This window comes from Archocentrus centrarchus, chromosome 9 (genome assembly GCF_007364275.1).
Source record: "Archocentrus centrarchus isolate MPI-CPG fArcCen1 chromosome 9, fArcCen1, whole genome shotgun sequence".
In the NCBI taxonomy this organism is placed as follows: Eukaryota; Metazoa; Chordata; class Actinopteri; order Cichliformes; family Cichlidae; genus Archocentrus; species Archocentrus centrarchus.
The window spans coordinates 10,850,194-10,864,280 of NC_044354.1; the positions used below are offsets into that span (position 1 = coordinate 10,850,194).

At 39.1% G+C, this 14,087-nt stretch overlaps 1 protein-coding gene across 1 annotated transcript in view; it reads right to left on the minus strand.

Annotated features, from left to right (window-relative positions):
- Positions 1–14,087, minus strand: part of grid2 (glutamate receptor, ionotropic, delta 2) — a 540,691-nt gene that overhangs the window by 440,022 nt on the left and 86,582 nt on the right. The window contains exon 2 of the mRNA XM_030736912.1: positions 4,418–4,573. Coding sequence (XP_030592772.1) covers positions 4,418–4,573 — 156 coding nt within the window. The remainder of the gene's footprint in view (positions 1–4,417; positions 4,574–14,087) is intronic.

The following is a 14,087-nucleotide window of genomic DNA, read 5'->3' on the forward strand; positions in this document are numbered from 1 at the left end:
TGTTTTCTTCCTGTCCGGGTTTGATTTGTTTTGTTCACGCCCTTGTGATTTCTGTTTTGCTCCCTGTCTTTGTTTTTGTTTCGGGCCCTCCCTCCTGGTCCCCCGCCTCCCGCCCTTGTCTGGTTTTGTTTCTGGTTTTGGCCGTCGGGAGCCGGCCTTTGAGGGGGGGGGTACTGTCATGTCCTGGGCCGTTGGCCCAGCGTTTTGTGTTTATTTCCTGAGTTTGTCCTCCCTGTATGTTTGTCATGTTCCCAGTGTTGTGACTTGTCTGCGTGTTCCTTGGTTTATCACTTCCTGTTTTATTTTGCCAATGTGATTTCCTTGTGCTTTGTGTTTAGCTTTGCTTCCCCTGTGTAATTAGTTTCATTTGCCTCACCTGTTGTTCCCTGCTGTTTCCTCTTGCCCTGATTACCCATTGTGTATTTAAGCCCTCAGTTTTCATTTGTTCTCTGTCGCGTCGTTGATGTTTTGTGCCCGCATGTTCCTGTGTTCCCGTGCCTGCCCTTCGTCTCCCTGTGCCTCCCTTCCAAGGTTTTTGTATTTGTGTTTCCCGTTGAAATAAATCCCCTTTTTAGTTATGTTTGCTTCTGGAGTCCTTCATGTGAGTCCTTCCTCGTCCGTTTCCTCCCCGGCCATGACAAGGATCACAACAAAACGTAAAAACTGCATCTGTCTCTTTGTGTGCCTGCTCATTATGGTGTTTTGATCAAATCCCTGTTTATTCTGCATTTGCTCAAAAGGCAGCCCGCCAGTCAAAAACGATCACAGACACATGGATGTTTGGGTGACAATCAGTTTGTCTTTCCATTTTACTTTGTGCCAAAATACCAGCTTCTTTGTGAAAAACTTGCACTCAGTGCAATGGTTCCCAAATCATGGATCCTAGTCCATATGTGCAGCAGTTGTATCTGCCCGAGATAGCCTGATTGTTGGATTTTGTTAATTCCATGTTCTATAGAAAGGACTTTGTACTACACAGAAGATGTTTAGCAGAGTGAATCAACAGTGACATTTCTAAAAGTCAAATAATCTTTACATCCTGAGAAGAAGACAATAAGTGGGAATTTACCAACTTTGCACAGGCTTTTGGATGACTATTAGACTAAAAGAATGCCCTTATTAGCAATTCACACAGTGTTGAAAAGAATAATGTGTGACACAGCCTGTTGTCAGCTGATTCTTTAGTCATGTAGGCAGTGCCAATATTTGTGCCTCATTGCCACGTTCTGTAATTTGTAGTATTTCAAGATTCAAATGCTTACAGCAGTAAAATGAAATAATCATCATTAAAAGCTGGTTAGCTGAACTGAATGTCCACATCGTGAAATTACTTCTTTTTACCACAACACACTTTATTAAGCATACAGTATGAATGTTGTCTATTGTAAATATAATAATAAATGACTTTAAGATGAATTTTTGAAATTAGAATGTAAGTATAAGGTAAACATTTATAAACAAAGCCATCGCCATGTGCATCAGCCTAAAGATTTCTGTGTATGTTTAATTGTTCATGTGTTACATGATGTTATGGTGTTCTTGCTGTGTAAGTTTGTTCATGTAGGCCCTGCAGCAATGTCAACAATGTCACAGTGTCAGTTAATGCATCCACACATCCCTTGTCTCTCTGCTTATTTTAAATGATGTTCTGCGTTATCACGATTTATGTTCTGCCCCAGAATCCATGGTGAAAATAATAGTTTGGTGCTAAGAGTTTTAATATGTGATCGGGCTCACGAGGCTATTGACAGAATTCAGTTTGGAAAGGCACAGGAATGCTTTTTTAAAATTATTATATTATAATACGGGAATTTACGAAAAATACTAATACAGGAGGACGGAATAGAGGGGTAAAATATGGTAGCTTTCCGACCAAAATGGGAGACTTGACAGGTATGCTAAAAATCTAAAATGGTAAATGGGCTACAGTGCTTTTCTACTCTACCTGAGTACTCAAAGCACTTTATACAACATGTCTCCTTCACCCATTCATACAGTACAAGCACTTTTTTCTACGTTTAACGTTCACACTCCAACAGTATCTTACGCAAACATATTTTGACATGCAGACTGGGGCAGCCAGGCATCAATCCACTAGCTAAATTAGCTAATATATAACCACACATTTGCTAGTAAAAAGATGGGTAAATGTTGTACATACTGAGCAAAAATGTAGTCACCCCTTATTTCTTTATATTTTGCTAGGAAAATGGGAAATAGGTGCAGCCATTTATTGAAACTTGCTAACATACACTATATTGCCAAAAGCATTCACTCGTCTGCCTTCACACGCATATGAACTTGAGTGATATCTCATTCTTAATCCATAGGGTTTAATATGATGTATGCCCACCGTTTGCAGCTATCACAGCTTCAACTCTTCTGGGAAGGCTTTCCACAAGGTTTAGGAGTGTCTTTATGGGAATTTTTGACCATTATTCCAAAAGTGCATTTGTGAGGTCAGACAGTGATGTTGGATGAGAAGGCCTGGTTCGCAATCTCTGCTCTAATTCATCCCAAAGCTGTTCTGCTGGGCTGAGGTCAGGACTCTGTGCAGGTCAGTCAAGTTCTTCCACAACAAACTTGCTCATCCATGCCTTTATGGACCTTGCTTTGTGCACTGATGTGCAGTCGTGTTGGAACAGGAAGCCAAACTGTTATCACAAAGTTGGGTGGATGAAATTGCCAAAATATCCAAAAAAAAAGTTCCTTTCACTGGAATTAAGGGTCAAGCCCACTCCTGAAAACAACCCCACAGCATAATCCTCCCTCCACCAAACTTTAAATTTAGCACAATGCAGTTGATAAGTACCGTTCTCCTGGCAATCACCAAACACAGATTTGCCCATTGGATTGCCAGATGCAGAAGCATAATTTGTCACTCCAGAGAACACGTCTCCACTGCTTTAGAATCCAGTGGGAGCATGTTTTATACCACTGCATCCAACGTTTTGTATTTCACTTGCTGATGTAAGGCCTGGATGCAGCTGAGTTGCTGTTGTTCCCAGTCTCTTCCACTTTGTTATAATATGACTAACAGTTGACTGTGGAATATTTAGTGGCAAGTAAATTTCACGACGGGACTTGTTGTACAGGTGCCATCCTATCATGGTACCTACCACCCTGGGATTCACTGAGCTCCTGAGAGCGACCCATTCTTTCACAAATGTTTGTAGAAGCACTCTGCATGCCTAGGTGCTTGGTTTTATATGCCCGTGGCTTTGTAAGTGATTGGAACACCTGAATTTAATGATTTGGATGGATGAGTGAATACTTTTGGCATATAGTGTACATGGAAATAGAGTATATGAGGCAAAAAATAGAGTTGCACAATTCTAATGAACTTGAAAGTCAATATTTGGTATGTCCACCTTTATTCTTCAACACAGTCTAAACTCTCTTAGTCAAGCTTTCTTGTCATTTCTTTAAGTAGTTTTTAGGAAGGGTTCTCCAGGCTTCTTGAAGGACATTCAAAGTTCTTCCTTCGATGTTGGCTGCCTTTTGTTCATTTTCTGTCAAGATGATCCCACACTGCTTCAATAATGTTGAGTTGCTGAGGCAAACGGTAGATTGATCAACTGAAGGTCAAACACATCTCTCAGGTCCTGTCTGATCTTTGTTAGTTTTTTTTTTTCTTATTTCTTAAGGACGTGACTTTCAAATACTCTTCATCAATAAATAGTTTTGTAGACCTGCCACTTCTACTTTTGTCCTCCATTCATCCAGTTTCCTCAGTTTCCATAAGGACACACTACACACCGTGCTGAGATATGGCTACATTTTTGGGAATCACTTTGTTGGTGCAAAATGCTATTTTATGCTTGTCAAACTATCTTTCTATCTTTGGAATTTTTTGTAGATTCAGGTAAAGAAATGGGAACAAATTGTGCATGTTTTTGTGACAGGCTGCTAGTAACAAAGCATCTAAAGATACATTGGTTATTTGCTAAGTTGTCAGTTATGTGTAAACACCACACTGGTTCATCCCTTGAGTTTAAGAGGAATAGGTCAGGAAAATGCTGAAATGACTGTGAAGGCACAACATGCTTATGTGTTTCAGATTTACAATGATGGCAAGATTAAGATTTCTGCAGAATACAGCATATTTACACATTTTTATATATAACTACATTGGATTCAAATGGAAATTAACGTGCTTATTTAACCATATTAATAAACAGTTCAGGATTATTTCAAATGACAAACCATGGAGCTCTGGTAACAAAACCAGCAAAATTGTATCTTGGAAAATGGGAGGAAATGACTGTCAAGAACAGCCTTGTATTTTTATTAAAAAAAAAGAAGCATGTAAATTCTTCTATCAGAAATAAAAAAAAAAAAACTTATGTGCTCTCTCAGTCCTGTTGCTCCATTGCATAAATGTTACACTGCATGTCAACAAGATAATATCATCCACCTTCTTGCACAGCCTGGAAAGGGTTGTTCCCATCAACGAACTCCACAGAGATGGTGATCTTCTCTGTCTCCAAGATCTCATTGTTTAAATTGAGATCTGCCACAGCAAGACGAAACACCTCATCGTCTTTCCGTGCTGATTCATCAAAGATGGCACCTAATGAAAACAAAAGAAGGAGAAACAAAACAGGGAAGGCATTACTAAGGAAGCTCTGAAGTAACATTCAATGGGGAGTGCTTCAAAGAAGGAAAGACTCAAACTTTGACTCCGTCCTAGTGGGTCCTAGTGGGTCGGGTGTTTACACCACCTATAGCACCTATAGCAAATCTATTGATCCCTTTTCCCTTGAGTTCCCCCAATACATTATAAAGTAAAAAAAAAGAAAAAAAGACAAACTTAAGAAAAAAAAATACTTGCTAAACAGTGGGCAAAGTGTTTACAAGGAATTTACTTAATTAATTGGAAACTAAAGGCTGCAAAATTTAGACAATTATATTACTCATATCCGTGAAAAACATGCTTGAAATAAGTCTAGAAACATGGGCCTTAAGCATTTAGCCCCAAAATTGACACCCAGCATGAAAAAGAAGGGGGTTTAAGGAAGTAATGGGCTGACATGAATGTTCGTTCCAATGTCAAAAACTACCCACTGTAAGACACACTGACTCAGCCAAAACAGTTGCTCCACAAAGGGAAATGGAAGAACTGGCATGTGCTAGTATCTGTAGTGGCAGATAAAGTTTCCACTAGTGATACTAATTACTCATAAAAATAAATGTCAACCTGCAGTGCTGCTGAGACAGAAAAATGAGGCAACATGGGGTGTTGACTGGCTGGTGGAGATTTGGTCTATGCTTTGGTCTGTTACCCACAATTAACCCTATGTTTTTTTTTCTTTTTATTCTCTTTAGCCTCTCAATTCAACTGAGTTTATCCCCTGAATCCATTGGGCCACTAATTGTGTAAGCCAGTGCAGTGAAGCACTGCTAACTGCATTTCATTGACCAGAAAATAAGCCTCATACTGTATAGTGCATGTGCATGTGTGTAAGACACAGGTTGCAAATTCCATTAATAACCAGGAAGGCTGCATTGGTTGAGGGCTGTTTTGTACCACATTTAGAAAACTGTATCTGTAATTGGTTGTGCATAGGCTGATGGTAATATCACAAAGGTTATGGACTAAATCCCAGAGAGCCCAAACTTCACAGTTTTTATTATGCAGTACTTTAAAATCATTCTGCAAATCATGTATTACTTTAATACAAGAAGATTAGTCTTCATTCCAGAGAAGTGCTGGAGAAATCCACTTGACTGCTTAGTCATTTGAAAAATATCTATCTTATGCCCTTTTTAGGTTACTTGACTGTAATTTAACGGTCAATAATTTAACTGTCAATACATTTAATTTTGAGAAAGAGAAAAAAAAAATACGTGGCTAGCGATATTCATAAAACCCTAAATCGTATCATCTCTGCAATAGTTTAAACAAACTTTGATCAAACTTAACTTCTGAAGCACAATCCACTTCAGCATTTACACACACACACACACACACACACACACACACACACACAACACACACACACACACACACACACACACACCTCATTCAAAACCACATGCAGTTACGACTAACTGCCTCTGCATCAAAGGCCTCATTAAATATGTATCCTTCAATCACTTGATTCCTCAGCATTAGGCAACTGTAAATACCAGGCAACTGATTGAGTCTTGGTTGTTCTTATAATCATGCAGTATAGATGAGGTGAGACAAGAAGGCCTGGACGGAGCGATAAAGAATGAAACACAAGGACATTAACTATTCCATTAATGATAAATTTTGAATAAGGTCCCAATCAGTTTGGAGATGACGCTGCTGGGAAAGGATTGGTACACATTTTGAACTGCCTCCATGACACAGTAGGACACTGTAAAGGTTATATGTCTAGAGGACAAAAGCACAGAGAGGTTCGATGTTAACACAATGATATAGATATATATATATATATATATATATATATATATATATATATATATATATATATATATACTGAAAAGAACTTTGTGTTGATTTTGTCTTTTGCTGTATGGATAAATGCTTCTAATACATATACTTTTTTCTTTTTTAACAAACATGCAGAACAAACATTAATGGCTCCTTTAATCTGGGCTGTTGCCATAGTAACCTGCTCCCAGGCGTATGTTAAAAGCTTTACTGCATTGTACACCATTCTCTTTGCATATGGTATGTTTCTTTGTAAAACTTTTTTCTTCTCTCTTTGAAATACCACGCCAACACTGTGTTTTGGGATCTAGTGACCACACACAAAACACAGAAAGGTATTAAAATGGGGAACAACACACCATGTTGTAGTATTGTGTAGAAGTACTTTTTTCATGTCACTTCTCTCTCCTCTGTTATCCCCTATAGCATCTCTTTATCAGAGCTGTTATACTTGCACAGCAATATATTAGCTATGTGTACGTGACTGAAAATGACGCTCTTTAATCTGGACCAGTGTGCAGACAGAAGCAGAGATGAGAAAAAAATGTAGGTGACAATGAAAAAAAATGTCCTTGGTCTGTGAAGCAAATTTGAATCTTCATCCAAATGTGTTTTAAACATGCTTTCATGCCTTAAGGCTGTGGTTCTCAAGCTGTGGGTGGGCCCTGTTGGTGGGGCATAGAGTCACTGCAGGGGGGCTGTGGAAGTCCAAGGTAAAATGTGAAGAATGAATGGGATTTCAGTCTGGAAAACAAACACATTCTTTCTCACCTTTATTTCACTAAATTTAAACCTGGATCCTGCTGTTGTTCATAATTGATGACTGGCATGAATGTTTTGAGGCTTCTGAACACAAACACTAATCAAACAATTTTGGAATCTTTCAAATATTACCATCTTTAATGTGTATGTATTTAAAAAAAAAAAATCAATTTACACAAGAAGAAAACACAGGACAAGCAATGAGAATTGAGGATGGGTGAATGTCTGTTCACTGTCAGCTATTTTGGAACAACAACATTACTGCATGCTGATTAGGAAACACGGACACACGCAGACATGCACACACACACAAACAACGCACACGGTCCTGGTCCTTCCTCCCTTCGAGTAATGTGATTGTGAGTGCAAAGGCAGACGTCACAGCATAAATCAGCCAGGATATAAAAGTACTGAATCTTGCTTTACACAGATGCCTCAAGGGCAAGCACACACATACACACACACACAACAGTGCGTGAGCAAAAGCACTAAATCATCAACCTTTTTCCCCAACCATCCCTCCCACGCCAACAGTATTATCAGCAACACTGGTCAATTTCCATGGATGTAGAATCCAAAAGTAGATAAACCAAAGTGTTTGAATAAGAAGGAAGTTTAAGCGTTTAGTATTCGTTTTCTAGTTTGTTTACACTCTATAAGTTGTTTATCTACTTATTGCCAAATAACCCACTGGGATGGATGAGTGATGCTAGAGGTAAAAGAAAAATGAGGGGGATGTGTTGTCACATGGAACCACAAATAACTAATAAACATGACATGAGAATTTTCTTTTCTTATGCTCCAAGTAATATCAGTTTGGAATCTCAGTAAGGCTCGCTTTGACACGTCCTCCCTGTTTATTCACCATTAATATCTGCAGGAAACAAACAAACCATCATCTACAAGTTCACATTCGATAATTTTCTCCTTGTTATTTTAAAATAACAAAATCTTGATGCACACTATATAAATTATGAAAGATCAAAGGATGATCATTAGTCATTATGTGGGCTTTAATATCAGCTGTAGTGCTATCATTGTATAATCACCCATGCATATTTATCTGCATAATTATCTCATGTCCACAACGGAGTTTATGTAGAGGTTAATTTAAAAAAAAAAAAAATAAAAAAAAGATTTTTAACAAGGCTAAAAGTCTACACCCACGCTAGCAGTAGCAGCTCTCTGATGCTATGCTTTAGTACAGTGGCTCTCAAACTTTTTCCATCATGTCCCACTTCACCATGGGGTGGGGGGGCTCAATGTCAAAGCAAGGTCCGAGGTGTTTTGTTTTTTTCAAAAGGACAGACAAGTGTTCACAAATGTCATGGTGCAACAGGTAAAATCAGGGCTACCAAAGTCAATAATATTCAAGTGAGGAACCATACATTTGGAACAAAATTCATGGTATTCTAGGCAGTAGTGTGAATCTGACATAATAATTGGTGGAGCGTCAGACAATGCCATCTATGCTACTTTGCAAATTCAGTTCCCATCTGACTCAGTTTTTATACCTGCCTCCTGGCCTTTTACGCTTATTCATCCAAGTTTTTACTACTGTTAAGCTCCCCCTTCTTCTTTTCTCTCCTCATCACCACATGCCTCGATCTGCCGCCTCGATCGCTTCTTTTCATAAAGACAACGTGAAACGGGGCACTGAAGAAAACACACACACACATACACCTGTTGCTGAGACTGCAGCTGATGACAGTAATGTGACAGGAACACTGACAAGGATAATGTCTAAGAACACACACACACACACACACACACACACACACACACACACACAAAGACACATGACGTATTACTGATTTGTGACAAGGCTAGACCTAAGTGTTTCTGTCTCAATGTGATGATGAAAGCAAGGTAGTGTTGGTGCTGAGTGATGATGGTGATGGTGATGAACGGGGGGGTTATGGTCCTGCAGTGTCAAATGTCCAAAATACACTCACACACAAACACACATGCAAGAACACACAGACATGATGTTATTTACAGCAGTGATGTGAGAACTGAAAGGGAGCGCATTTTGACACTTGGGAGGACAATATAGAATTAATGTGTGTGTGTGTGTGTGTGTGTGTGTGTGTGTGTGTGTGTGTGTGTGTGTGTGTGTGTGTGTGTGTGTGTGTGTGTGTGTGTAAAAAAGGAAAAGGAGGACAAAGAATTAATGGTCACTGGTGAACAGAGCAGGCCTGTGGAATATGACAGGGACAGATATAAAAACAGCTCTAATATTTATTATGTGAACTCACACCAGAATATAGTGCTAGGTAGTTTTGCTAGGGACAGTGTCTATCTGTGTTTCAGTGTTACCGCTCACATGCTTACAATACTTTGTTATTAGGATTCTGCATGTACAGTAAGTTACAATGACCATGTGTCATGTCTGTACAAATAAATGAACTTACAGAAGCAAACTGTATGTGTGTGTGCTTGACTACATGTCAGAGGAATGCCTCCAATTCCTGTCTATCCCCCTGTGCATTAATGGAGAAATCTCGCAGGTAACTTGATTTGTGCAAGAAAATCTCTCATTCTCCTACTTTTTTCATCTCTCCTCTCTGCTTCCCTCCTCCTTCACTTCTTTCATTATAGGCGTGTAAATTAATTTGCTCCATCGTTAAGGGGGCGAGTAGCCAGGAGAATTTGTAGTTCAGCAGCACACAAGTTCTTTGTCAAACTGTCACACAAAGCTGTGCCAAGGTTGCTGCTTTCTTTGCTGTGTCTCTGTCCCTATCTTACCTTTTCCTCTTTTAATGTAGACAGACCTTTACCTTACTGCTTCCTTTGTAGAGCCCTATCATTGATACCAAGACTTTGCTTCCTCCCACACATATGAATGTACTTTGAGTAGGAGAAAGATTTGTTGTGTGTCTTCATTTATTAAGCATTAGGTGAAATAACCAGCTCATCTGAGGTATCCTGTCTATTCATATCCCTTGGTATGCAACCAGGAATGCAAAGGACAGAAGACTGACAGTAACATTTGTTCTGTGTTTCTCTTTAAGTCAGCTCTAGACTGGTTTTGGCACGGTCCAACTGATTTGCAAACAGCAGCTGACTCAGCTCCTGTCTGGCCAGGCTTGCCTGGGATCTGGAAACAGTTATTAGAATTATATTGAAGCCCAAGCCAAGTTATAAGTAAATGATAATTAGAGTGACAGCAATGTACCCCTCGAATGACCTAAAGTGTACATTCAGTGTACCTGTGCAAACCTTCACCACTACCGTGCAATGATAGCTCTGTTTGATACTGATACTGATCTTCTCCTTCACATCAACATGTAGCCAAAACTTGCACTCATCCATTTTTTGTAGTTCAAATATGGCATCAATATTTTTGTATTTTTGTTTAACTTATCTATTGATATGGCACTGATCCTAGTGCAAAATCACTCAGGGCCCAATCACACATGCCTCGAGACCAATTGGCAACCATCCACTAGTCACACAGGCCTGGGGAGATATATGGTGCTACACCAAAAACCTCCTTTAGACTGCTTTAGTCATTAGCAGATTGCCTGAAACTGTGAACAGTACAACACAAAAACTGGAAACGGAGACCGTTTGCCTTCAAAGAAAAAGTTGTGACTTTTGAAGTGTGTTAGCTTGCTTTGACAACAAATGATTGCATTGCACTTTTCAAGTTTTACTACCACTCAGCCAGTAGCGAGCGCTTGCAGACAAGTCCGTGTCTTCCATGAAAACTAAGGTAACAGCAGCAATCACAATGACGTTTTGATGCAACTTTCTGGCAACTTCCAACAACCTCCAGCAGCCACTATTTTCATGTGTGTACACATGAAAACTCACACAGACATGCATGGAGTGGAGGTGAGCTGAAATAATATTATTGGAGTTACTGTAAGCACAATAAAAGCTTCCATACTGAGAGTGACAAGCCAACAGGGAAAATACTGTCACTGGAGCTTTTCAAAAACTTTTACAGACATAAAAGAAAAGCTGTTGGCCTCACAGTGTGGAATACCTCCAAACTCCTGACACGCTGCTGTTAGCTTCTTCCATGCTATGTTAGCGCAACTGGTCCACAGCTGCTGGCATAGTAAGCACAAAACACTGATACTCAATCCAGCTTTCTGAGTCAGAATCCGACTGATATCTGATCAAAATATTGGGTCACTGCCTTCCTACTTCTTGATTTGCAGCTCCAGCTGTTGAAGCAATCCCCTGTCTTTGTCAACAGTCCTATCTTGCTCAGTCTTGTTCCCTATACCACCTCTCAACTTTAACATTCTTTTAGCCACTTTACCCATGTCTCTTTGTATTGTTTTAAAGGTCTGTTCCACCTGTTCTTTGTTCTGTCCCTTTCCATCATGCCTTGCACTCATTCCCTCTCTGTTTTCCATATTCCACCCCTTATTTATCTCCACCTCTCTCCATTTTTGGTCCTGACTTCCCCATATCGCCTTGCTCACCTCCCTCTTCATATTAACATTTCCCTAAGCACCACTATCTCTTCTCTCTGCCCTCATCATCTCTCTCCTCCTCCCTTCATATTTCAATGTGATACACTGTGTGACATTTAATCCAAGTAAATCTAGCCTGGCTTGAAAGGACTTGATATCCGTAAAGATGTGTATATATGTCTTTGTGTGTGGCAGGCAGACAGAGATTTTATTATTAATGATTCAACAATTCAGATCCTTTCTGCATCATTTAAAACCCATCACATATTTTCCAACAAGGGCTGTCAAACCTGGCCAAAAATAACTTTTTGTATTTTCTTAAAAAAAAAAAAAAGACTACTTAGCTCTGCTGTTCTGACTTTGCCACACAGTATTGCGGGTGGTTATGTTTCCTAGTATACAGAGCCATATTTTCAGATACAGCAGAAAACTATGAAAGATATGTCCTCCATCACAAAGCACATGATTCTCTCTTTATGTTCTTTTGCAACATTGTCATTATGTAGTCAAAAGCTTTGCAGGTACACCTGAATGGTGGGAATATCCAACAGCTGAAGGTCAGCTATTCAACAGCGATGCATTCACGCTATATTTAAAATCAAACCCAAATGTCACATAACAAGCGAACAATGTAGTCATAAATATTGGCGCATGAACACATTAACCCGTTAACAGACAAATAATATAAATCACGCAAGGGTGGATGAATTTATTCAAAGACTTTTTTGTGTGTCAGATACTCAATACTGGTGAATTAAAAAACAACAAACAAACAAACAAATGATTGTGCATTCATTTAACAATGTCTTGAAAATCAAGTCTTAAAGCAGGGAGGGAGAGTTTTAAAACAAATAGCAATAAAAACAGATATCAAATCTCTGCAAATATCTGCTTTTAATGCAAGAAGCCAGTCTTTTGGAGCACCTTGAGTCTTTAAAGCTCACCCTCCTGATTAATGCTGAACATTTGGGAGGATTTTGCCTGAAGCGCTGGTAAGAGGCTCCAGATTTGTACACATCATAAATGTCATATTATATTTCAAGGAAGGATGGATTTTATACAATCCGCGCCCGGCCTTCCCCTGCAAACTGCATGTCTTCAGCATCTTCTGACATTTATATTCCTCATGCTATCAAAACTATCCTCATCCTAATTCCCTATAGTTACAATTTCAAACTTCTAAACTCTCCACCCCTTTGTCTCTTTCCTCTCTCCAGTTTCTTCCTCTGCCACACTGCTCTCCTTCACACCTTTTTCTAATTCACACAGTCTCTCTCCTTCTCCTTCTTTTCGCCCAACCTCATCTTTATCCCTCCATCACAGACTTGTCCTCTGTGTCATCTAACATACACAATTTTTTTCCCGTCATCACCTGCCATCCATTGGCCCTTCTCTCATCACTTATCTTTCTGTTTTTCCTCGCACATCCACCATCTTACTCTGTTACTTCCTCCATCCATTTTTGTCACCTCCCCCGCTTGCTTTTGCTCTCAACCTCATATCCTCACGTTGCCCTCCACAATCATTACAGATTTTGGAGTTCTGTTCATTATTACTCAAGCACTTCAATAACTAAGCACTGCTCTTTTCCTGTCCTTGGTTATGGTGCCACAATCTTTCTCTTCTGTTGGAGCCCATAAATACTAGTTGGGAAGCACAAATGATCACAAGAACATGAAAATAAATGCCTTCAATGAAAGAAAACTCTAGTTCTAAACACAACACTAATATAAATGAGAATTAAAAAGAAAAACTACAAAGTAGGATGGTCATGATCCCAGATCTTTGTGTTTTTGAGGTTTCATTTTTGCTTGTTTATTAGGTGTTAACTGTTTTATTTCTTGTTTAAGTCTTGATTTTATCCTTGAGTATTTTGGGAGGCTTTATTTTGTGATAAATTAGTCCAAGGTATAGAGTTTAATTTCTCCCCTCAGTGTTTCTTGTCTCCTTCCCCCATTTAGTTAGTTTTTCACTTTGTGTTTTATTTTGGTAGTCATTTGTCTCTAGTGTCCTGTGTCTCATTGCCTCTGACTTTCTCCACCTGTGTCTCATTACCCTCCTCTGTCTAATTCCCTGATTACCCTTTTGTGTGTAGTGCTGTCTTCCATCAGTCCTTGTCTCTGCATGTTCCTAGTCAATTCTGGCTTATGTTTATTATCCTGGTGAACTTTATATTGTGAAGCTTTCATCAGATGAAATAAAGGCTTGTGTTTTGTTCTTCAATCAGTCTTTTGTGTCTAGGTTTGGGTCCTCAGTCCTGCAATTCAGGAGAGGGACATCATCACGTAAATGTACAACGATTCTCTAAATCCACCGTTTAGTGTATGCCTCAAGTCATTTAAATGGGGATGAAAAAGAAAAAAACAGGTTAAATATTCTTAGAATATATAACAGGCACAATCAGTTGATTGTGATTACATCATAAAGGAAAACCAAACTTCATTATTCTGATGCATTTATAATTAATG